General features: G+C 35.2%; 1 protein-coding gene across 6 annotated transcripts in view; it reads right to left on the reverse strand.

Moving 5' to 3' along the window:
* CTNNA3 (catenin alpha 3) overlaps window positions 1–26574 on the reverse strand; it is a 1675875-nt gene that overhangs the window by 1257443 nt on the left and 391858 nt on the right. For all 6 annotated transcript variants that reach the window (XM_070057731.1, XM_070057732.1, XM_017348752.3 and 3 more), the window contains exon 6: window positions 14378–14641. In XM_070057731.1, coding sequence (XP_069913832.1) covers window positions 14378–14641 — 264 coding nt within the window. The remainder of the gene's footprint in view (window positions 1–14377; window positions 14642–26574) is intronic.

Here is a 26574-nt window from a genome sequence, read left to right on the forward strand (position 1 = left end):
TTCCTGCTAATGCTGCTGGGAAAACAGCAGAACACGGTCCAAGTACTTGAGACCCTGTGAACCACATGGAAGGCCAGATGGATCTCTAGTTTCTTGGCTTTAGCATGAAGACCCAGCCCTGTCCAGTACAGCAATTTGGGCAGCAAACCAAGGGATGGAAGATCTTTATTTTTCTCTGCCTCTCCCACTCTTCTCTGCCCCTCTGCATTTCAAATAAATAAAATACATCTCTTTTTTAATTTTAAAAAAATCTTTACTACTAGCCCACACAAAGTGATTCTTTTTTTAAGATTTATTTATTTATTTTGAAAGAATTACAGAGAGAAAAAGAGTCAGAGAGAGGGAGAGATCTTCCACCCACTGGTTCAATCCCCTGATGGCTGCAACAACCAGGGCTTGGACAAGCCAAAGACCAGGAGCTTCATCTCAGTCTCTCATGTAGGTGGTAGAGGCCCAAACACATGGACCATCTTCTACTGCTTTCCCAGGCCATTATCAGGGAGCTGGATCTGAATTAGAGTAGTGGGACAAACTGGCACCCACATGGAATGCTGGTGTCCCTAGCAGTTGCTTTATCTGCTATGCCATAATGCAGGTGCTCCAAAGTGATTTTTATGCAAGTGGTTAATCATCAAATATTTGAGAAATATCAACAAATATTTGAGAAATATCAACAGAATTAGAGTTTCCTAACTCAACAAACAGAACTAATTCCTTCAGGAAATATAATTGGGATAATTAAAATTCCAAAGAAATAAAACCATGAAATTCTTGTAAAGTAGTATCACAGAAATAAAAACTACATAATTGAAACTTGAAGAGAAAAATGAATACCACTAATAACAAAATTAGTGACCAGTAAATAAAGCTAAAGAATTCTCACATAATGGAAAATAAGACAGGCATATTAGGCGAAAAAAAAAAAAACCATAAGACTTATCTAGACTAGCCAACCTACATCTTAACAGAAGTTTTAGAAGGCATAAAAATGTTTCTCTGCCTGGAAAACATATTCCAAATTCTTTTTATAACAGTTATCTCTGAGAATAGGAAAGAAATTTAAATGGGACATTAACTTTTTCCTTTACATAATTGTAGCATATTTTCATAAGAGCAAATTTATCTATTCCTTATTAAATTGATTAGTCATAAATTAATAAAATTATTGTCAGAAATACATTAGGAAAATGCTAATTAAAATAAAGGCAAAAATATGAATCTTAATACTGGACAACATAGCATTGGTGTATGACCATGAAAAGAGAAATATTTTACAATGATAAAAGGTGAATTCAATCAGAAAAATCGTAAGAGTAAAGAAAAGTTCTATACTTACTAATATATTTTTTAAATGTATGGAACAAAATTCCACTAGAAACACTAAGAAAAAACAAATTCTGCTGTAGTACAGAAGACTTCAAATCACTCTCTCAAACACATAAAGTAAAAAACAAAAGATTTCAGTGCAATTTGTTTACTACAATTAAAAAACTCAAGATATTTTTTAGAACTATCAAACAGAAAGTACTCATTTTTAAATACACATGTAATTTCCAAAACTTTTCCAAAATAAAATCTGTATTTTCTAGCAAATTCCAGATAAATTATAAATTAACTTAAAAGGATCATAAAAATAAGCAAGCAAAATTTTAAACACCAGAAACTGATTTTTAAAATTTCAAAATGCACTTTAAATAGTCTCAGACAAAACATCTAAATTTAAATTAATAAATATTCTGATGAAAATGAAAATAAGAGTATGGCTAATTAAATCTTAAAAGATGTTTATTGAAAATTGACACTTTAAATTAATTTATTTAAATGCAAGCAAGAAAAATAGAAAAAAGAAACCTAACATTAAACTAAATAAATGTACTCACTATATTATAAAATAAAATCTAACTTTTAATATTAAATTAAAAATTAAAATAGAAGTTAATAAAAACAGCAGAAACTAATTAAATCTTAAATAATTTAATAGTAATCATAACTACTATTAACAAAGAAGAAGATAGAAAAAGATTTGTCTAAATTCGGACATAAGAAGATAGAAAACATATGTCCCTACTGTCATTCATTCATTGCCTCTTCTTTACATATATTTTTGGAGGACATCATGATGTTTTGGTATACCTGTATGTACAGAATGATTGAATGAAGCTGATTAATATAACCATCACCTCACCAGTTTTGTGAGTATATGTGAGGATTCTTTCCCACTTTACAAATTTACTGAGGGTTTCTTTGTGCCCTTTGATTAATTTTTGTGACAGTTCCAAAGCTACTTGAAAATTTTGTGTTCTCTGATACATCTAAATGTCTACATAATCAAATAAAGTGGTAAACTATCCATAGTAATCATGAGGTGCTCAATAAATAATAAACAAAAATGGCTGATTTTGAGATACAATATAATATGCCTTAAGGTAACTTTCTAAGTTAGATTCCAACCAGCATTAAATGCCAATGTATCTCCTTGTACTACATGGTCTCTTAATTAGCTCACATTTTCTTTTCTGTATTACCACTAAGTAATACATTCTGTAATACCACTAAGGTATTCCCTAACTAACAATAAAGTAATGCTAACATTAAATGCCATAAGAAGAAGGCTTCCTAGGAGCCTAACCTGTGATATGTGAACGAGAATTTGAAGGAAATGTTTGTGTTGGACTCCAATTTAACACTTGGTTCATGTTATACTCATCTCTTAAACAAAGTATTCAACTTTTAGCATCACAGATTTTTTTTCTAATTCCCATGAAGCATATAGGAATGTAGGAATAGAAAAAGAAGTATCTAGTAAATATTGATGATTGATTGCTGTGAAACACATGACACAAATATACTCTAATTTCATTTAACATTTTTCATGTTTTGAAGGAAAAAATTATTATTATATGTGCCCAACCTGGAGAGTTTTCTAAGCTGAATAACAAGTTCAAAATAGCAAAATTTGAATATTCTCCATTATACCATGTACAACATGTATCTAATAGTCCCAAGAGACCAGAAGTAAGTGAGGTCTGCTCACCACTACTGTTTATGTATTTTATTTTACAAGGCACTCAATCCTTTCCAATTTAGTTATCAAAATAAATATAAATCCTACATTTATCTTGTTGGGAAAATATGTTTTAGATGTTGTAAAACTCTCACCAGGTTCTCAAATATCAGCACATTATTCGTTGAACAAATGTATTTTAAGCAATTACTATGTATCTAGCACTGTGCTAGGCAATGGGCAATATAAACAAGATTCATTCCTCCTACCATAGAACTCATCATGTAGTAGAAAAAAGCAGAGATACAAGCACATAAATGTATAGAACGCAAGATCTAATCATACCACAATACTTTGCCTCATTTGTCGTAACAGCTGTTATTTAGGAAAAGCAACATTGTGGGGGTGGGGCATGAGAAATTATTCTATTACAAGTCTTTTAATTCCTCTTTATTTCAGCTTGTCAAGTTATACACCTATCAAAAGAGTAGTTTACTCCTCTATAAAGTACCTCATTCCTGACCTCTGTGCTCTATAACAATTTGGTACTACTAATAAAACATGCAAATACTAAATATTACAAATATAAGGTACTAGTACTGAACTGGCACAGAGTACAATGTCTGATTACATAGAAAACAGATTTAATATTTGTTAAATTTAAAGATAACATTGTTGCATAACTTATGCTCAGATTTCATCCTATTTTATTACAATTGATTACATTTTACAAGGATTATTCACTACTATAAATGTAGCAGAGACAGTATGAAAAAGAATAGCAACATGCAACAAACATGCATGTACCAGCCCAGACTTGGAAAAAGAATGATCCCAGTAGATTTAAAGCCTCTGATGTGGCTTTACAACCTCTTTCTCCACATCCCCTCCACTTCTAAATTTTGCATAAATCTTTCTCTTACTTCTCTTTATAGCTCTCCATATATGTCTGCACCACTAAAAATATGCTGTTAAGTTTTGCATGTGTTAACCTTTATAGAAATTTTAAAATGTATGGTTTCTCACATGGCTTATCCTTCTCTGGTAAAAATTTGTTTTGGTATTACTCATGTTGACATATATGGCTATAACGCATTCATTATGGTTGCATTTCCAATTTCAAAAAAAAAAACAGTTTTAGTGACTCAAACTTAAATATGAAGTTTAGTGTAGAATTTTGTAGAAACTCTTTATCAAGAGAATTCTGTTTGTAGCTTTCTACAAGTTTTAAATACTGAAATTTTCAAATGTTCTCTATCTACTGAAAGTATAATACAGATTTTTTTCTTTTAATGTGTTAATATGATGAATCACAACAGTGAATGTTCTGGTGTTGAACTAACATCCCATTCCTGGAAAAAATTAAGCTGTTTTATAAAGAGATTTTTTACCTATTGCTAAACAATATGCTCACATTTTTTTAAAGGACGTTGGCTTCCAATTTCATAAATTAATTCAGCACGTTGATTTCCTTTCTTATCTGACCTGTTTAGTGTTGATTTATTGGCTTCACTTGCTTTATGCAGTTAAATGAAGTACTGATATTTCTTTTACTACTCCAAGGATGATGTTGTAGAAATACATTTACATATCCCTGGAAGGGTTTTCAGTACTCCTCTGAAAATGTGCCTGGACCTGCTGTTACCTTTAAGTAAAAATTGTTAATAAGTAATTCTATTTAATTCTCTAATGCATATATTCTGATCTTGAGTCGGGTTTGGTAAGTTATGGCTTCCTAGAAATTTTTCTATTTTACTCAATTTTTTTTCAGTGTAAATTTCTTCACAACATTCTTTAGAATATTTAGTGATATTCTCTACAATGATATCCCCCTATTCAATTTATAAATGCTGTTTTCTGTCTGTTCTCATGATTCTTAATTTAGCTCACCAAAAAATCATCAATTTTATTGGTCTTTTTTAAACAACACATAATTAGTTTTGCTCATTTTCTCTTTGGGTCTCAATTAATTTATATCGTTATTAATTTATTCCTTCTGGGTTTCCTATATCCTGTACTTCAAACTCATACGGAAAATAAATTCATGGCGCTGTGGCTCACTAGGCTAATCCTCCGCCTTGCGGCGCCGGCACACCGGGTTCTAGTCCCGGTCGGGAAGCCGGATTCTGTCCCGGTTGCCCCTCTTCCAGGCCAGCTCTCGGCTGTGGCCAGGGAGTGCAGTGGAGGATGGCCCAAGTGCTTGGGCCCTGCACCCCATGGGAGACCAGGATAAGCACCTGGCTCCTGCCATTGGATCAGTGCAGTGCGCCGGCCACAGCGCGCCAGCCACAGCGCGCCAGCCATGGTGGCCATTGGAGGGTGAACCAACAGAAAAGGAAGACCTTTCTGTCTCTCTCTCTCACTGTCCACTCTGCCTGTCCAAAAAAAAAAAAAAAAAAAAAAAAAAGAAAAAGAAAAAGAAAAAGAAACTAAGTTCAGTGATAACTCATCTGCTTTCCTAACGCAGCATTATATTTTAAATTTCCCTCTAAGTACTACTTTCAGCTATATTCTGCAATTCTTGATGTTATAATTCTGCTATTTCTCATTCCTAAGTGGTTTTATTTTCAATGAGAATTTATTCATAACCCAGGAGTTATATAGATGTGCTTTTCAAAGGGGTTCCAAACAGCTGAGTAATTTCACTTATCTGCCTAAGTGTATTTCTAGGTGCCTGTATAATACTAGTTGAAAATTGTTGGCTTATTATGTGGTTAATTTTTCTTGAATTTCCATTTTACCTTGTAAAGAACATGCCTGTAGTGCATTTAACCTTTTTCACTGGATAATAACTATCATTAACAATTTATTTTTACCAAAATTGATAAGCTACACCAGCTTTCTTTGTTTAGGATTAGTTGTATATCTTTTCCATCCTTTGACATGTACTTCATATAAACAGGACTAACAGTATATATCTATATTTTTATTTTTTCACATTTAAATGCTTTTACTTAAAATTTATGCTATACAGTCACAACTTCAGCTATTATTTCAGTAAAACTCTTGAATATTTTAATTTATTTTCCATTTTACAAATTTTAATTATATAAAGAGAACAGAGCTCATCTATTCATATATAGAATGTTTCTTTTTAAAACTTTTATTAATATAAAGAAAACAGACCTCATATTTCTTGTGGGTACAGTTCTAAGAAGATAACCACACTTCACATCCTCCCACTCTTCCTCCCTCAATCCCCCCTTTCTTCCTCTCTCTTTTTAAATTAAGTTTTGCAAAGATATAGTTTCAGTACACTCTATAAACACAGGCTTAATTCACCACTAACCATAATATTCAACAAGTAAAAAGTAGGAAGATCACACAGTTTCATAGGCGTATAAACAAGGGGAAAAAAAAACAACGATCTTATCACAAGACATCCATTTCATTCCTATACTTTTTTTTGTATTCTGTATTAACTGACACATATCAGAGAAAACAGTTGTCTTTTTGGTACTGGCATATTTCACTAAGCCTATGATTTTAAGTTGCATACAATTTGTTGCAGAAGACAGGTTTTCATTCTTTTGTATGACTGAGCAGTATTTCATAGTGTATATATACCACATTTTCTTTATCCGGTCATCAGTTGATAGACATCTGGGTTGATTCCATATATAGCTATTGCGAACAGAGTTGTAATAAACAAGGGTATACAGATAACTATTTCTTTTTTTTTTTTTGATAATTCTTTCATATGTTGATTTCAATTCCTTTGAGTAAATTTCAAGAAGTTGGATGACTAGGTCATATGTCAGATTAATGTTCTGATTTCTTTTTTTTTTTTTTTTTTTTTTTTTTTTTTTTTTTGACAGGCAGAGTGGACAGTGAGAGAGAGACAGAGAGAGAAAGGTCTTCCTTTTGCCGTTGGTTCACCCTCCAATGGCCGCCGCTGCAGCCGGCGCACCGCGCTGATCCTGGCAGGAGCCAGGAGCCAGGTGCTTTTCCTGGTCTCCCATGGGGTGCAGGGCCCAAGCACCTGGGCCATCCTCCACTGCACTCCCTGGCCATAGCAGAGAGCTGGCCTGGAAGAGGGGCTACCGGGACAGAATCCGGTGCCCCGACCGGGACTAGAACCCGGTGTGCCGGCGCCGCAAGGTGGAGGATTAGCCTATTGAGCCACGGCGCCGGCTTAATGTTCTGATTTCTAAAGAATCTCTATACTGTCTTCCATAATAGCTGTACCAGTTTAAATTCCCACCAACAGAGTATTAGGGTACCTTTTCCCCCTACATGCTTGCCAGCACTAACTGTTTTTTTTGGGGGGGATTACAGCCATTCTAACTGGGGTGATGTAAAACCTCAATGTGATTTTAATTTACATTTCCCTAATGGCAAGTCATCCTGACCATTTTTTAAGCATTTATTTTTTATTTGTTTGAAAGGCAGAGTTACACAGAGAGAGATGGAGGAAGAGACACAGAAAAAGAGGGGAATCTTCAGTCCATTGGTTCATACCCCAAATGGCTACAACAGACAGGGCTATGCCAGGTCAAATCCAGGAGTCATGAAATTCTTCCAGGTCTTCCACATGGATGCAGGGGCCCAAAACTTGGACCACCTTTGCGTTTCCCCAGCCCATTAGTGGGGAGCTGGATCAGAACTGGAGCAACAGGGTCTTAAACCAGAATCCATATGGGATGCCAGCATTACATGTGGCAACTTAATCTGCAACACCACAACTGTATTTGTTCTCCTCAGTATTTGTTCATGTGTTTGTTGGCCATTTGAATTTCCTCCTTTAAAATATGCCTGTTCATGTCCTTTGCCCATTTCTTAACTGGACTGTTTGTTTTTGTTGTTGTCAAGGGCCTTGAGCTCTTTATACATCCTGAATATTAATCTCATTGGTTGTATACTTTGCAGATATTTTCTCCCATTCTGTCAGTTGCCTCTTCACTTTGTTGTTTCCTTTCTAATGCTGAAACTCTTTAACTTGATGTAGTCCTATATCTGTATCTTTGCTTTTAATGCCTGCACTTCTGGGATCTTTTCCAAAGAATCTTTGCCTTTTCAAATGTCTTACAGAATTTCCCCAATGTTTTCCTTTAGTAATTTGATGGTATCATGTCAAAGAACAAGATCCTTGGCACATTGTGAGTTTACTTTTGTATAAGGTGTGAAGTGGGGGTGTGTTTCATACTTTTATATTTAGAAATCCAATTTTCCCAAAACTTTTTGTTGAAGAGACTGTCCTTTCTCCAGATATTGATTTTAACTCATTTGTCAAAGATAAGTTGGCTGTAGATGTGTGGATTAATTTTTGGGGATTCTATTCTATTTCATTTGTCTACATGTCTTTTTGTGTGCCAGTACCAGGCTGTTTTGATTAGTATATTTTGAAATCTGATACTGTGATGCTTCCAGTTCTGTTTTCATTGTTTAAGATTGTTTTAGCTATTCAGGGCCACTTATGTTTACATATGGATCTCAGCATCATATGCTTCCAACTTTTCCCCATTCAATAAGACGCTGGCCATGGGTTTCATTTATTACCTTGATTGCATTGAAGAATGTTCCTTCTATACTGAATTTGCTTAAGGCTTTTATTATAAAGCAATGCTGTATTTTATAAATATGTTCTCTGTATGTACTAAGATAACCATACAATTTTATTCTTTAGTTTGTTTTGTGATGTATCCCATTTATTGATTCCTGGATGTTGAACAATTTCTGCTTATCAGGGAAAAATCCCACTTGGTCCTTTGGATGTGTTATTGGATTCAATTAGCTGGTATTTGAGGATTTTTGCATTGTTCATCAGGGATATTGGTCTCTAATTCTCTTTTTTTTTAATTGTAGCTTCTGCTGATTTTGGAATTAAGGTGATGGTGGCCTCCTAGAAGGAGTTTGGAAAGATTCTCCCCCTTTCCATGTTTTTGAAGAGTTTAAGAAGAATTGGGATCAGTTCTTCATTAGAAGTTTGGTAGATTTCAGCAGTAAAGTCATTCAGTCTCAGGCTTTTCGTTGTTGGGAAGGTCTTTATAATTAAGTTAATCTTCATGTTGGTTATTAAGCTATTTAGGTTTTTTATATCTTCATGACTCAATTTTAGTAGATTTTATGTGTCCAGAAATCTATCCTTTTCTTCTACATTTTCCAATTTGTTGGCATATAGCTCTTTGTAGTAATTCCTGGTTATTTTTATTTCTATTAACTGTTGTGACATCTCCTTTTTCATCTCTGATTTTATTAATTTGGGTCTTCTGCCCTTTTTTGGTTAATTAGGCTGATGGTCTATCAATTTTGTTTATTTTTTCAAAATGCCAGATCTTCATTTCACTGATCTTTTGTATCATTCTTTTTGTTTCAGTTTTGTTCATTTCTTCTCTAATTTTAATAATTTCTTTCCTCTTACTAATTTCAGGTTTGCTATATTTTTAGGACCTTGAGATGCATTGTTTGATCATTTATTTGATGCTTTCCAATTTCTTGACATAGGCATTAATTGCTATAAACTCCCCTTTAATGCTGCTTTTGCTATATCACATATGTTTTGATATGTTGTGCTGTCATCTTCATCCATTTCCAGGAATGTTTCATTTCCATTTTGATTTCTTCTAGGACCCATTGTTCATTCAAGAGCATGTTGTTTAGTCTCCATGTGTTTACACATATTTTCTAGAGTTCTTTAAGCTGTTAATTTTTCAGCTTCATTCCATTGTTAATCTACACAATGGACCAAATGAATCTAATTGATATATACAGAACCATTCTTCTCACAGTTACAGAATATACATTCTTTTCTTTGGTGCATGGAACTTTTTCTAGTAGAGACCATATGTAGGGCTACAAAGTAAGTCTCAACAAATTTTAAAAAATTGAAATCATACCATGTGTCTTTGTTGATTTTTTTGTCTAGTTGAGCTATCCATTGATGAAACTTGGGTGTAGAACTCTCCCATTATTATTGTATTGGAGTCTATGTCTCCCTTTAGATGCATTAACACTTGTTTCAAATAGGTTAGTGGCCTGGCATTGAGTGTATATACATTTACTATAATCACATCTTCCTGTTATATCAATCATTACACGTCTTTGTCTCTTTTAATAGTTTTTGTGTTTAAGTCTATTTTGTCTGATATTAGGATGGCTACTCCTGCTTGTTTCTCCTTTCTATTAGCATGGAATATCTTTTTTCATTCTTCCACTTTCAGTCTGTGGGTGTCTTTGTTGGTGAGGTGTGTTTCTTGTAGGCAGCAAATAGATTGTCTTCTTTTTTTAATCCATTCAGTCATTCTGTATCTTTTAATTGTAGAAATTAGGCCATTTACATTCAACATTATTATAAATCAGTGATGACTTGGTCCTGCTATTTTTTCCATAGGTATTCCTATAGTTGCTTTGGATTTTCTTTGTACTTTTACTAGAAGATTTTCTACTTTCACATTCTTTCATAATGATGAGTTTCTCTGTTTTTGTGTGTAGAACATCCTTATATAATTTGTAAGGCCTGACGAGTGGTGACAAATTCTTTCTATCTCTGTTTGTTTTGGAAGGTGCTTATTTCAACTTCATTTATAAATGAGAGCTTTGCTGGGTACAGTTTTCTGGGTTGATAGCTTTTTTTTTTCTTTTAGGACTTGGACTCTGTCTCTCCATTCTCTCCTATCCTGTAAGATTTCTGATGACAGATCAGCAGTTTGTTTAATTGGAGATCCTCTGAAAGTAATCTGGCACTTCTCTTGTGCACAGTCCTAAGTGGACACCCCACCCCCTGCTAACTCTCCATTTTAGATATTTCCCCTGTTCAACTTTGAAAGTCTTTCATTTCTTGAAGAAATACATTATACTTTAAATGAACAAGTGATAATATAATGTATGTCAAACCTACTAATTTATAATCACTGTCATAATTTTAATCTCTATAGTGCTTACAGATCTGATTCTGCAGTTTCCTATCTATGCAGTATCTCACTCATGATGACTTGGCTTATGTGTGTGCCTTGAAACTTTATGAGAATTTATTGAAGAGTGGCTACAGAGTTCAGAAAGAATTTGTGTTTACTTATGCCAAGTCCCTGGAGGTATTGCAAGGATGACTTTAAATTAGATTCTCAACTGGGATTTCAAAGGCTATATAGATAATATTAATTCTGACCTAAAGTCTAGATAAGGACAGGTTAGAAATTTTCCAAGATGCACTCTTTTTTAACTGAGCCACCCAGAGCCAAAGCTAAGTTAGCCAAGTTTTCCCACTACTTCCTGATGTGTGGGCTACTGTTTTTCTCATTCATACAAAAAGGTGTTCGAATTTTAAGAATTCTCAGCTTCATGCAACACCTCATATGTGACTTTCTAAGTGACAAGATACAAGCTTTGTCTCCTCAATTTATAATCTTTAAACCCTCAATATCCAGCCTACAAGCAAAAATAAAATTCCCCCATCATTCCTAGAACAATTCTGGTTCTTGTTCAATAGATTAGATATATGTTTCCTTTGAATCTGACATCAGCAAGAGTCCCTAATTCACCTATCATATTAACTATATATTTTTAATTTTTAACCACCTTTTTTAGTTCTTAGAGTTCACTATATTCCTAGAAAACAAACCATTTTTAAAAGTCATATTAAAGTACTTGAAGATATCAGTTGTGCTTCCTTTTTCTTTAGCTCTTAATGCTAATCTGATTGAAATATGTCTTATTTTCACTTTAAGAATATAAGAAGAATATACATATGTGCTACCTTATCACAGAAAATATACTGAGCACTATTTAGACAAGTTTCTGGTGATATCACTCACTGTAGATTCATGGCCCAGTAAAAAGTTAAACAAATTAGAGCAAAATATCCTCAAATACATACATTTCCATTTGGAGAAAGGAGAAAACAACAGAGGTAAGGGAAAATGATCTTCATCTCAATACTGCAAAATGACATGAGTATCCCTGCATTCATTTATTCTTCATTGATATTTACCTAGCACTTGCTATGTTCAGACAATTATTTTAGGTGCTGATGATATGACGATGCAACACTGAAAAAAGAATATGTAAGTGACAGTGTGTACAAGAATCTATAAAAGGAAGAATATAAGCAAATATACATGACAACTCTGAAAATAGGAAAACATTATGCAGATGTCCTTTGTTGTTACCATCCAGGCAAATCATGAGTACTGCAATTACAACTGCCTTTCCCCTCTGTGCAGGAGAAAATATATCTTTATGGATTTGGAGTTTTCAAAGAAATTTCCATTGGCAAAATTTCCTGTTTAATGACATTTTCAAAATCCTATTAATCTACAATTTGACACATCTCAACTTTTATTCAGTCTAATGCAGAAAAAAACATCCTATAATCCACACCAGTCTTTCCAATAAATAAACTTATTTAACCTTTATAATGCTCTAATTTAACTTCTATATCTGTTTTCATACCTACAACTAGCTGTGGGTTAGAATGAAAGATTTAACAAAAACTTCAGCATGGTATGTTGAGTAAGCACTTTGATACATTTCTACACTATAAACATTTAATGAGACTTGCTCCCAACAGAGTATTTACTACATCAATTTATTTTACAGTATTACATTTGCAGGAGCAAAAGAGAGCAAAGGTTATTATATATACTTTACCAATATAGTTTCCTGTAAATCATAAAATGTGTAGCATTTAATTTATAAAATCATTTAAAAGAAGTTAAATGTTCAATAAATTCTGCTTTATCTAGTTCAGAGATCCTCAGCAGCCATTTTTAACTTGGATATAAATATATATAAAATGCAGGCATTTGTGTTAGTGTGCACATGCCTATCTCTGACTAGAACTGAATATCAAATATTGTTAAGATAGTATAAGAATCTTAGGGAACTATCTCAAGAATTCCCTCCTGCCTTCTTCAGAAGAGAGGACTTCTCCTGAGAACGAGACTTCATTGCCGTGCATGCCCACTTACACTGAGGATACTTGTATGTGCTCACGCGTGCACACACACACACACACACATTCATTCTCCTCCACTCCAACCACTGACATTTCAGGCCTGTACCAGTCATTTTCAAGTAAAGTAATAAACAGAAGAAATTTTAGAAGAATAAATAATTTGGAGATCTTACGTCTTCTATAATCCTAAGAAAATAGAATGTAGAGTCTGAGATGAACTGGACTCTCATGGGAGCAGCCCCTGACACAATTTTTGTTTAGTACTGTTTAAAAATGTGGTAAACAATTATGCCCATCTACTCTAGAAAATTTCACCTCACCTTACTAGACACAACCTAGTATTCTGTCTGTTCATACGACTGAGTGATATAATCTTATTCACAAGGAAGTAATCCAACCTTTTAGACTTGATTACATTTACAGTTTTTTGCTAGTCCACATAAATTAAGACTCTTAGCATAAATTGTATTGAATTTTAATTAAGCACATTAGTTCTATTTGTACAAACCCAGTATAACACAGCAGTTAGAAATTCTAGAATCAGAATGTCTAGATTCACAACGTGGCTACATAGTCACTAGCTTTTTGACTTTACATCTGAGAGTTTTTTGTTTCTGTGAAACAAAAACACTAATACTTTACCTTACAGAGATACTATAATAATTAAGTGAATGATTCTTACTAAGTGGTTTCACAATTAAGAAATGTCATATGTCTAATGTATTTGGGAATCTAATACTCTACTAATATCTACTAGCATTTTTCAATGTTATGAAGATCTGCATGGATCTCCATTTCATCCAGAGGAAAAGCCAGGGTCCTTAAATTCCCTTCAAGAATTGGTCCCATTGGCTCTTTAACCACAGCTGCTATGAATCAGCCCCTCACTCCCTCTACCCAAGCACTTTGGCATCTACGTTGTTCCTTAGACATAGAGGATGCCTTCAAGCCTTTACTGAAGATCTTCATCTGACCAATTTCCTAACTTCCTTCAAGCCTTTGGCAGCATCTCACTTCCACTGTATAACATACTATACAACTTAGTTATTTACAATGTTTATTATTTTTGGTTTTTGTCTATATGCCCCTGCTAGAATGTCAGCCCTTGTTAAGGGTAGGAATAATATGTATTGAGACATATAGAACTATGTAAATAATACATATTTGTAGAATAAATAGATCTTTCATTTCATAAGTTTTTCTATGTAAAATAAGGCCATCGTATCAATCTAAAAAAAATCCCAATTTAAATTCATCGGCTTCTTTGCAGGGATGTAAAGTAATGAGAAGTCTACTAACAGAATATTTTCCTGTTTTCCATTCACTGGAAGACACAGAAGGTAAAAATAAAAACTGACTGAATAACTGTATTTTTATATTCTAATTTCCTAAACTCCAACACACATTTCTGAAAACCCACTTACTTTTATTTTTGTGCTGAGACATCAAATCACATTCTGTCTCTCTCTCTCTGGACTTACCTCCAGCTCTTCCAGGGCACTTCCCAGGGTTGCTGCCTGAGGTTCTTGAGGAGCAGGCATGTTTTGAATGCCTTGGGAAGCATTTGAAATTACATTGAGGGCATTCTGAATTTCTTCACAAATTGTGTCCTTGCTTGCTTTGAGGGAAGCAACATCAGAATGTTCCAAACAAGCTGAACAAACTGAATGCAGGAGTGGGGAGTTCTCCTTCAATAAGGCCCGGGCTCCTGCAATTTCATCTCTCTGGTGTGGAGATTTTAAATCCTGAGAAGGGAAATAAAAAGAGTGCTTTCTTAACAATAGGTTATGGGATACCCACATAAAGAAGCTCCACTTTTCTGTCACTATAAATAAATAAAAAGGTAAAAGACACTAAGGAGGCAGCTATATCTCCCATACCATCAGATTCTGTTAAAAAGGAGACAATTTACAAGCAGGGTTTCAATGGCACAGATGCATGAAAACTGAGATCTTGCATTTATCAATCACATCCTTAAAAATCGCTAACATATTCTGGCATTCATATTATTAAGTTCATGATACAAGTTCTGAATAACAAGAATACAGATAATTTTTCCCATAGATGCTGAGAATTACATTTAACCTCATTATTTAAATTAAACGAAGTGTGTTAAGAACGTTAAATTAAAATTTCTACCACTCAGGTATTTTTCTTCTATTTTTCTGAAATACTAATAAAAATAAGGGGATTTTCTTTCCATTGATAATTATTCAATAAATAGTTACTGAGCACTTAGTATATGCCAGCCCTTTTGATAGATGCTAAATGTACAAATATGAACAATTCTTTTTTATATATTTTATTTTATTTAATGAACATAAATTTCCAAAGTACAGCTTATAGATTACAATAGCTTCCCCCCACAACTTCCCTCCCACCCACAACACTCCCCTCTCCCACTCCCATTCCCCTTCCATTCACATCAAGATTAATTTTCAATTATCTTTATATACAGAAGATCAATTTAGCATATATTAAGTAAAGATTAAAACAGTTTGCACCCACACAGAAACACAAAGTGTGAAATACTATTTGAGTACTAGTTATAGCATTAATTAAACACCTAAGAGTAATTGTGTATTAATTACAGAGTTCAACCAATAGCTTTAAGTAGAACATAAAAAATACTAAAAGGGTAAAGTATTAAGTTCTTTGTTATATAGTTATTTTTTTATTTAATAAATGTGAATTTACAAAGTGCAACTTTTGTATTGTTGTGGCTTCCCCCCAACAACCTCCCTCCCTCCCGTGGTCTTCCCCTCTTCCACTCCCTCTCCCATCCCGCCCTTCATCGAGTTTCATTTTCTATTACCCAAATATGAACAATTCTATAAAGACCTTGGTCTGATAAAACTTATGTTCTTGTTAGGGTCTGTGTTGGGGGGTCACTATGGGTAATAAACTAAGCAAACTAAACACAAGATAATTTGACTTAATTCTGTGTGCTTTGAAGAAAATACAAAAGTAAAATGTCTTAGAGATAGGCTTCATATAGTAAATCTGTTTAAGCTTGTCTGTGAGATGACAATTTGAAGTAAATATAAATGAAAAGCTTTACAAACAGAGGGAAGAGAGAGTCCCAGCTAAGTGACAGCTGCTCAAAACTATCACTATGATACAATGAAAAAACCTGGCAAGCACTACCTAACCATGTGATGAAGGTTAACAGCATCAGTGATGTCCACGGATATTATGTACCTCTTGATATACTGTGGCAAGAATAACAGGTCATTTCTATGGCAAACTTTCCGTAAACCCATAACTCCGGTCCAGTGAAGTGAAAAACAATGCACAAAGCCAGATTGGTAGAGATGTTAGATGATACAGGAGCAGTATTACTCAAGGCCATTAAGGTAATGAAAAATAAGACTAAATAATAAATTGTCACAAACTAGAAGAGACTATGGAGATATATAACAACCAAGTGCAGTGTGATACACTAGATTAGCGGATTCTAGAACAGACAGCAGATATTCATGAAAACGACTGGTGAAATCCTAGTGAAGCTTACTGATAGCTAAGAGTAATGTGTCAGTGTTCATTTCTTTGTTCCAGCAAACAATAACAATGGAAGAAACTGAGAGAAAGGTAGATGGAAACTCACTGTACTATATTTGGAACTTGAAATCTAAAATTATTCCCAAATAGTTTATTTAAAAAACAAGCTAATCCGGCCGTTGAGGCCATCTGGGGAGTGAACCATTGGATGGAAGATCTCTCTCTCTCTCTCTCTCTCTCTCTCTCTCTCTGCCTCTCCTCTCTCTATGTAACTCTTTCAAATAAATAAATAAATCTTTAAAAAAAAAACCAAGCTAAATCAACTGACATTTACAATAGTTCACATACTTCATATACATTATCCAAGTGATAGATTCAGATGGTGATTTTTCTTGCATTGTAACTCAAGTCAGTATGACTCCTAAGCCCTCATCCTAACTATGTTACATTCTTTCATTCTTTCCCATGTAGGATTTCCTTTATTTGCAATATAGCAAATACTTGTATTTGTATAATACCACATGGTTTATGAAATGCTTCTACGTAACATCTTACATGTCATCAGAACACCCTTTGGCGAAATAAGGTTGATAATATGAGCCCCATTTTATCTAAATAGGTTTTAGTATACATATATTAAGAATCAAGTAAAAGAGTTGAGATTTACACATACATCTTTGTATTGCAAACTCTATGCTTTTTTCACAAGACTCCAATATCTCAGGATAATGTTGTAGGAGGTGATAAGTGGTGCGTGCCTCTGTGTTTTTAGTTCCTTCTCTTTTGAAAATAAAGGCTGTCTACTACTTTATGCAGAGTTTGGGAGTATTCACTTCTTTACATAATGTAGGAAGGACAGTTAGAAATAGCTGCCAACCCCCTGTTCTTACTCACTAATTACGAAAGAAAAGATCCTCTGTAGCTCCATTGGCTCACAACGATTTTCTGCTTTCTGACTTGAATTCTCGTTTCAGCTCTGCCACACCATTATGATCTGGGGAAGTCATTTATTCTTTGGGTGATGCTTTTACCATTTATAAAAAATGAGGATGATGACATTTTTGCCAATTCTCTTACAAAACTGAGTACACATGGGGCCAGCATTGTGGCATAATGGGTTGTTAGGTTACTGCCAGTGGCTCTGGCATCCCATATGGGTGCCTCTTTTGAGTCCTGGCTGCTCCACTTCTGATCCAGCTCCCTGCTACTATGCCTGGCAAAGCAGCCTCTGTAAACTGCTGGCTCCTGGCTTCACTCTGGCCTAGCCCCATTACAGCCATCTGGGGAGTGAACCAGTGGATGGAAGATCTCTATCTTCCCCCAATCCCATAGCTCTGCCTTTCACATAAATAAAATAAATTTTAAAAAAACCTGAGTACTCAGCACATTGGAAATGGAATATATGTAGAAAACAGTAGACTTACAGAAAAAAATGAAATTATTTTATTCCTTAGATTTATCAAACTTGGTACATACAGTTTTGTCCTGTGATTGTCTTAGTGATTTTCATATCCCCTACAATTTCACAGTACTATCTAAACTTATCATAGTGCTACTTAGAAGATAAATAATTTAATGTTCAGAAAGGATATACAGCCTCTAAGAGGGATCATAATAAAAAGTACAAATATTCAGAACGAACTGAAGAAAATTTTCTGTATCTCACAGTATAATCACAAGTGATTACACAGTTCGCTCTAAAGTGACCCTTACATAATGCTTTTTTATTTAGAGTAGCAGTGTCAAAGTTTAGCTAGATTCTGAGAGGTAAAATACTGTGAACATGAATTACGACAAAAAAGGCTAAAGTTCGAAAAGTATTTATTTTGCTTTGATGGTGGCCAAGTATATTTTACTGTAAACTGTAGCAAAGTTAAAGCAGGAGGGACTTTGGAATTTTTAAAATGTAAACATATTTTGACTTTTGAGCCTATGCTTTTTCATCACTGCCAAAAGAAATACAGATTCCTTAAAGAGCACTAATACCCCCTAAATAGCAAGCCTTGGAAACTTGCAAGAAATGACCAGATCAGTGAACATTCAAAAATGACATATTGTACCCATGGGGGAAAAAGGGCAAGCTGCAGAGTTTAGGCAGGAAGAACTGAGGAAAGAACATTTCTCCCAAAATACATCATAAATGACAGTAGTAAATAGGCAAATTCTCCTAACAAAATGTTGTTATAGGGAGGTCTCTGGTTTGGCTTGTTTTGTTTTAAAAGATGATACAATGGGGGTCGGCGCGTGGCACACTAGGTTAATCCTCCACCTGTGGCACCCGCATCCCATGTGGGCGCCGGTTCTGGTCTTGGTTGCTCCTCTTCCAGTCCAGCTCTCTGCTGTGACCTGGGAAAGCAGTGGAGGATGGCCCAAGTGCTTGGGCCCTGCACCCACATGGGAGACCAGAAAGAAGCACCTGGCTCCTGGCTTCCGATTGGCGTAACTCCAGCCTTGCGGCCATTTGGGGAGTGAACCAACGGAGGGAAGACCTTTCTCTCTGTCTCTCTCTCTCTCTCTCTCTTACTGTCTGTAACTCCACCTGTCAAATAAATAAATAAAATCTTAAAAAAAAAAAAAAGATGGTACAACGGCTCAGAGGTTCACAGGTTGTCTATTTATCCTAAAATTCTAACCCAAATCAAAAAAAAAAAAAAAAGGAATTTAATGGTAGAGTTAATTAGGGGAGCTCTGGATGGGCAAATGTAAAGAATTCAGCTACTCAACACCCGTTAATTATTTAATATCTTTTTTTAAAATGTGCCAGAAGTAAAAGCTCACATGAGATTTCTGAAATAAGGAGACATTAAATCCTTCCAGCTGATGAAGAAACACACAGATGGGATTTAAAAAGAAGACCTTACAAGTCTGTGAAAGTGGGTAGAGAAGCAACATATGAGTTTTAACCCTGGCAAGAGAACAAAATATATTTAGGAATTTTAAAGATCATGAAATACAAAAATCGGAGAACTCCAAACTATCAGTTAATTAATTCAACCATTCATGCAACAAAATACTGTTGACACTCTATTGTATAGCAGGCAATGTGTTAAATGTTGGGAATGCAAAGATAAAGACCTCATAGCCTAGAAGAGGAGACAAATAAGCAAATTTACATGGGAGCTAAATTAGTTATTCATAACACAGAGGAAAGATCCTCAGCTTGAGAGTTAAGGAAAATACTTCACAGGAGGTGAATGTTTATTTTTTTCAAGCTTTATTGAAGTATAATTAACAAATAAAAATGGTATATATTCAAGGTGTATAATTTGATGCATTAATGTATATGTTCATATTCTTTAACTGTTACTTCAAAGTAATCATACATCCATAGCCACACATAGTTACTGTGTATGTGCTAAAGACATTTATTTTCTTAGCAAATGTCAAGAAAACAATATAGTATTAACTATAATAACTATGATGTCCATTATAATCTCAAAGCATATTCATTTTATAACTAGAAGTTTGTACCTTTTGACCAACATCTCCCCATTTCTCCCAAACTCTAACTCTTGACAAACTATGTAAAACTCTTTTCTTCAATAAGTGTGTCTCTTTTAGATTACATATACAGGGGTATTCAAGACATTCATTAAAATTTTGCATTGTCTTTTTAATTCAATTTTTCTACAAATTCTTTGAAATACTGTCATAGAAATGAAATCATAAAGAGTATTTGTCTTTCTGTGACTGGCTTATTTCACTTAGCATAATATTCCACAGGTGTAGGCAGCCCATAAATGAGTCATAGACAAGTCAAGGTCAATCTTGGCTTGTGGAATTCCTGGGATGAGAAAGTCATGTACTCCCATGTTGAAGGAGGATGATTAAACAAGAGCACTCCATTAGGATTAGCTATGTTATGACTGTGTTGCAGAAAGCCGGATAAGTTACTTGTGTATGTTGTTACCTTCTATGTATAAATATCTCTGAGACGCTGGAATAAACGAGCCTTGATCAGCCTTGTTGTCTTGACTCCATTCTCTGCGCCCTTGTCCCTCTTTTCATTCCCACTCCCTCCTTCGGGTTCTGTTTGACTGGTGCGGCTGGCCTGCACACACAGGTTTATCTAAGTTGTTGTAAAAGGCAGTATTTCAGAAGAAGTGAATATTTTTTTGACAGGCAGATTTAGACAGTGAGAAAGAGAGAGAGACAGAGAGGTCTTCCATTTCTGCTGGTTCACCCCCCAAATGACCGCTACGGCCAGCAGGCTACACCAATCCAAAGCCAGGAGCCAGGTGCTTCTTCCTGATCTCCCATGTGGGTGCAGGGCCCAAGCACCCAGGCCATCCTCCACTGCCTTCCTGGGCCAGAGCTGGACTGGAAGAAGAGCAACCGGGACAGAATTCAGCACCCCAACCGGGACTAGAATCCGGGGTGCCGGCGCTGCAGGCAGAGGATTAGCCAAGTGAGCTGCGGCGCTGGCCAGAAGTGAATCTTAAATAGTAAGTAAGTGTTATCCCTGTGAATCAGGCAGAACAAAACAAAAAGCAAAGAAAACAGCATGTGCAATGATTTGGAGTAAGAAAAGGCAAGGAGCATGCAGGCCACTACAGGTGATACTGCGAATACAGAAAACCCAAGGAGGAATGGTGATGAATCCAGTTAGAAAGGAGCTATCTAACATGCCAGGCAAAAAGACAAGCTCAGATGTGTATTTTCAAAGATTATTCTGGCAATAGCCTTCTGAGAAGATTAGAAAATGACAGACACTGCAGTCAGGGATAACAGGCAATAATCCAGATCCAGGCAAGAGAAAATAACGGACTGAACACTGAACTCTGATGGCGGATTATTGTAGGATGGCCCCAGGAAATATGTAGAGGATAAATATTGTAGGGTTTTAGGACAGTTAGGAAAGAAAGGAGAGGAGAATGTATTCAGAAGTGTCCAGAGAATTGTTTAAGCAATTTTATGCATATTAATGCATTCACCAAGACAGGAATACAGAAAGTAGATTGTTTTTGGAAGATATAGGTGAAGAACATTTTATGATCAGCCAAATGTCAGTTTGAGTTCCTCCTCTGTCAGTTGCTCCTCTTCCAATCCAGCTCCCTGCTAATTTAACTTGGGAGGTAGAAGATGATAGTTCAAGTATTTGAGTTCCTGCCACCCATGTGGGAGATCTAGAGAGTTCCCAGCTCCTGGTTTCAATCTGGTCCAGCTTTCACTCTTGCAATCACTTGAAGAATGAAGTAGCAGATAGAAGATATTCATTCTGATTTTCAGTCATTCTCTTTCTCTCTCTCTCTCTCTCTCTCTCTCTTTCTGTCTGTCTCTCTTTCTTCTCCCCCTTTTCCCTCTCTCTGTAACTCTGCCCTTCAAATAAATAAAATAAATCTTAAAAAAATTAAAAATATATTTTAATAAATAACCAAAGAGAGCATCAGAAAATAATGAACCCTAAAAACATTCCGAAAAAAAGATATACATATATATATATACACACACACACACACCATAGACTTGAGAATCTAAATTACTGTGGGCAAAAGTGGTCATCATACTTTAAGAGAACAGGTTTTTTTTTTTTTTTTTTAAATACAACCAATTGGAAAAGTTAAGAAGGCTTCTGTATCAGGAAACCTTAAAATTATGGGGTCTGTTTATCTTGGAAAAGGAAAATTTATAGCAAAGACACAAGAGTTTCTAGATCAAGGAAGTAGCTTCTACATTTGTGTGAAAAATTGAAATATTTATGTTCATATTGCTATTTGCCCCACTTCATTACAATTCCTTTGAATGCAAAGCACTATAACTTCTTATTTTCTATCCCATTATCTAGTAATGTACAGCACATACTAGAAGTTCTGTTACAGAAACAAAGAGACAAGTGAATGAAAAATAAGTAGGGGAAAGCTAATAAAAGCAAAGGGGGATAGCAACTTAAGAAATCATTACTCTAAGAATTCAAATTTGTAGAAAATATACTTTCAACCAGAGAGTTGGAACAAATTTTATGCATAACACCACAGAAAATTGCAGTAAAATTAAACCACACCTATCTTTACATTAAATGTTAGCGAAGGCATTGATATAACTACTTTGGAAAATTGTTTGATAATATCTAGTGACATTAAACATGTATATATCCTATTATCCAACTACTCTAGTCGTAGGAGGAGAGACACATATAGGTAACATGTTTAAATGTTCATCAAAAGACACACAAGAAGTGTTCATATGTTTAAATATCCCCAAACTACAAACAACCAAACTAAGGAAAAATGAACAAAATAAACATACATGCAACATGAAATATAGAATGAAAACTGCCAGGCACAAAAAAGACATATAATTCCATTTATGTAAATTTCAGACTCAAGCAAAACTAATCTATGATGTTAGAAATCAGAATAGGTAATTCTTGAGGGTAGTTAGAGTATGGAGTATGGAGGAATAAGGAATACCTGTTATTCAAGTCATTTTCTGTTTCCTGCTCTGGGTGCTGGTTACACAGGTGTATTTAGCTAGAAAAATTCATTGAACCACACTCTTCTTGAGCTGTACATTTTTCTGAATATATGTTATATCTCAAGAAAGAAATGCTTAGTGTTGGGCATTTGGCCTACTAGTTAAGATGCTGCGTTAGTCCTGGCTCCTGATTTCAACCATCCTGCTAATGCACATTTTTAGAGGCAGCAAGTTATGGCTCAAGTGACAGGCTTCCTGTGACCCAGCTGGGACTCAGATCTTGCCTCCCTGCTTCTACCTGGGCCAGCGTTGGCCCACCAGCATTTGGGAAGTAAATCAGCAAATGGGAGTTCTCACTTTTTCTTGTACCCCTTCTTTCTGTTTCTGTGTGTTGTGTTTGCTGCTAATAAAAATATTTATAATTTTTTTAAAAAAAAATCAGTAAAGGAAAGCAAATATTCACAGTGTGTATGTCCTTTTGGTAAAGGACACCAGCAAGAGCTACTTACAGACCTGGGCTGTTGTCATGCTTCCTACAATATTAAATGAAGGATGGGAACATTGGATATGCAGTGCATCTTCTACCCTACTTTGAGGGCTTATATTAAAATGAAAAAAAAAAGTCTAAATATTTGAAGACTAAAGAAGAAAGCCCTATAATCTGGCTATGGGAAAGGGCAAAGCTAAAGGATTTCCATAGCGATAGATTCCATGTGCCACTGAACAAACCTGCATTTCAGAGAATCGAAGAAACTTCCTTACTAAGCTATACCCGAGTACGTGGAATAGCTCAGCAGATACTCAACAAAGCAGAACGACTTGCGAATTATTGAGTTTCTCTTCCAGGTGTTAAAATGAAGTTTCTGAAGCTTGCAAAACCAGTCTGCTAGAGGACGGAAAGGGAGTTTATAAACAGCAGTTTTGTTTTCTTAAGATTTAGGCAACATGCAGCCAAAAAGCCTATGTATACTTTGCTATTTGGATTCCATTCTTGGTTGGCTTCTATCCCCTGTCTTCTTACTGCCAAGCTGCTGCAGACTAACAGCTTCACTGGTCACTGGGCAGCTTCTTGTTCCACCAGAAAACACAATACTGCCAACACTTACTAATTTAAATGATTTTCTTCAATATAAACTGAGCTGAGGAATATAAGGTGGTGAAACAAGAGCAGACTACAAATAAAGGAATATTTTGAGCAAAAAATAGATAAAGGAAAAAATGCAAGATTTTGCAATCAAAACATCACTAAGCAGCATGGAGAGAACTTTACTGCTTTTTTATCTTCATTTCCCATTTTCTATTTCATATTAATAGAACAAATCCAATAAAAGAATTATTCAAATAGGAAACTGAGCAACCATTATAATACTAGTATTCAGATATCCCCCAGGTGTCATTCTGGACCATTAGTGCATACCTTAAGTAGCTAAAATACACAAGGTGAATATTAACTTCAAACAAATCTCCTAAGAAAACACTATTACTTAATTCTAATGCAAACCACTGTATTAGTTAGGAAAGAAAAGAGTGTATGCATGTGTGTGTGTATCTGCGTGTAGATAGATATTGTCTCTTGAACTTATATAAAGCTCAGAAATGCACTACATTCATTTTTATGTTTCAGAAGCAAATATAACATGTATTACATATATCTATTATTTACCTAAAATTTATATCTAAAAAATATTCTATCTGAAGCCATCTGCCATATGATTTAAAAGTAAAAGGAATGAAGACAAATAATGAGCTACTCAGCAAGATCCAGTTGCAGTACTTCATGCCTCCCTTCCATTTGTCCGTGTGTTTCCGCACAGAGGTGGGAACCTTTTCTCTGCCAGCAGCCATTTAGATATTTACAACATCACGCACAGCCACACAAAATTGTTAACTTAAAAATTAGCTTGCTGTAGATTTGTTGAATTTTGAGTTCTGCCTGTGGTTGCCTTTGGCAGGGCCTTATATGTATGGCCTTTTACAGCCGGTAGGACAGACATTACTCACCCTTGGTTTTAACAATATGACTCAAATACCCATAAGTTAGAAAACTTTTCATCTGAAGTACAGATTAACATCTATGAAAAACACATTGGAGTTTTAAAAAACTAGTCAAAGATCAATGAATACTGTTATCCTTACAATTCCCTTCCGATTTAAGTTTCTGTGACTCACTTCTAAGAAACAGCCAACTTGTTCTAAGAGTTTTAGTGCATCAGAGAGCAAACAGTATCACTTAGTCCAATCAGGAGCCAAGCCTTGGGCTGCTGATACAACTGTATAGTTAATAATCCCTTACATTTGACAGTGATTTTTTAAAAGATTTATTTATTAATTTGAAAGGCAGAGATATAGAGGCAGAGAGAGAGACAGAGGGAAAGAGGGAGGGAGGGAGAGAAAAAAGAGAGGTCTTCTAACCACTGGTTCATTACCCAGATGGCTGCAACGGCTGGAGCTGTGCCGATCCAAAGCCAGGAGCCAGAAGCTTTTTTTGGGCCATCTAAGTGGGTGCAGGGCCCCAAGGACTTGAGCCATCTTCCACTGCTTTCCTAGGCCGTAGCAGAGAGCTGGATAGGAAGTGGAGCTGCCAGGACACAAACCAGCGCTCATATGGGATGCTGGCACTGCAGGCGGTGGCTTTACCCGTTACACCACAGCGCCAGCCCCAGTGTTTATTCTATTCAACATATATCCCTAGTCTTTCTTTCACAAAGAATCCTATAAAGTGATATAAAAAATATTAACCCTAGTTAAAAGAGGAAATGAGAATTTGTCCAGAGGTATATACAGATTAATAAAATGTGTTGGCGTTGATTGTAAATACCAACATTTACTGAGCAGCCACGATGCTGTGTACATTCCAAGCTCTCTGATACTTTTCTCATGTAGTGATCTAGCTATGAGTAGTTTCAAGATTGACCCAACACTTTCTACCCAACACATTTCTGTTTGCTATCAGCAGCTTCATCATCTACTACAGAAGTCTGCCAAAAACCTCTTTTAGCTCTTCCCTTCTCTACTGACCCCAACAGATAATACATATTTCAGGCATATATTCCTGACAAATAACTGTCATTACTTAATTCAACTCATCATAGAAACACATTGCGTAATTCAGCTTCAGAGCAAGACTGATAAGATCACAGGACCAAACTATGAGACTAGAAATTCAAATATGTTTCCTAAGGTCATTTTCTTTTTGAGAGTACTGAAAAACATAGGTCAGGTACATGTAGAAATTAAGAAGTATCATCATTCATATTTCACTCTACCTTTGACAAAACATACATTTAAAATATGTCATATACATTTTAAATATGTCATCTTAATAATGATAGCTTAATATTTGTTTATCATGGAAATAAACTTTCTCTTTTTAGTTTAATTCAGCAAGCTTGAAACATTTGCTATAAAGTATGATTCCAAAGCTGAGACTACAAACTCAGGTGTATAAGTGGGAAGTTTGAATACGAATAGGCCAGATGTAAGGTAGTGGAGAGTGGTGAAATCCTGATACATTATATAGTGTATGTTCCCATGTAAAAACATTCACATCCAAATTGGCCGAACAGAAAGAATCCCTAACCTCTGCTCTAAAATACTACACAGATGTTTACATGAGACTTATTAATTCAGTCTCCATGATTTAAATTCATATGATATGTGTACCTGACCTTTGACAATTTTAGAAAGATAGATATGCATGTCCCTTTGCCCACTGTACCTACAGTAAGTCAAGAGGAGTGAATTCTGAAAAAATCCAAGGCAA

Source organism: Oryctolagus cuniculus, chromosome 15, assembly GCF_964237555.1.
Source record: "Oryctolagus cuniculus chromosome 15, mOryCun1.1, whole genome shotgun sequence".
Classification (NCBI taxonomy): domain Eukaryota; kingdom Metazoa; phylum Chordata; class Mammalia; order Lagomorpha; family Leporidae; genus Oryctolagus; species Oryctolagus cuniculus.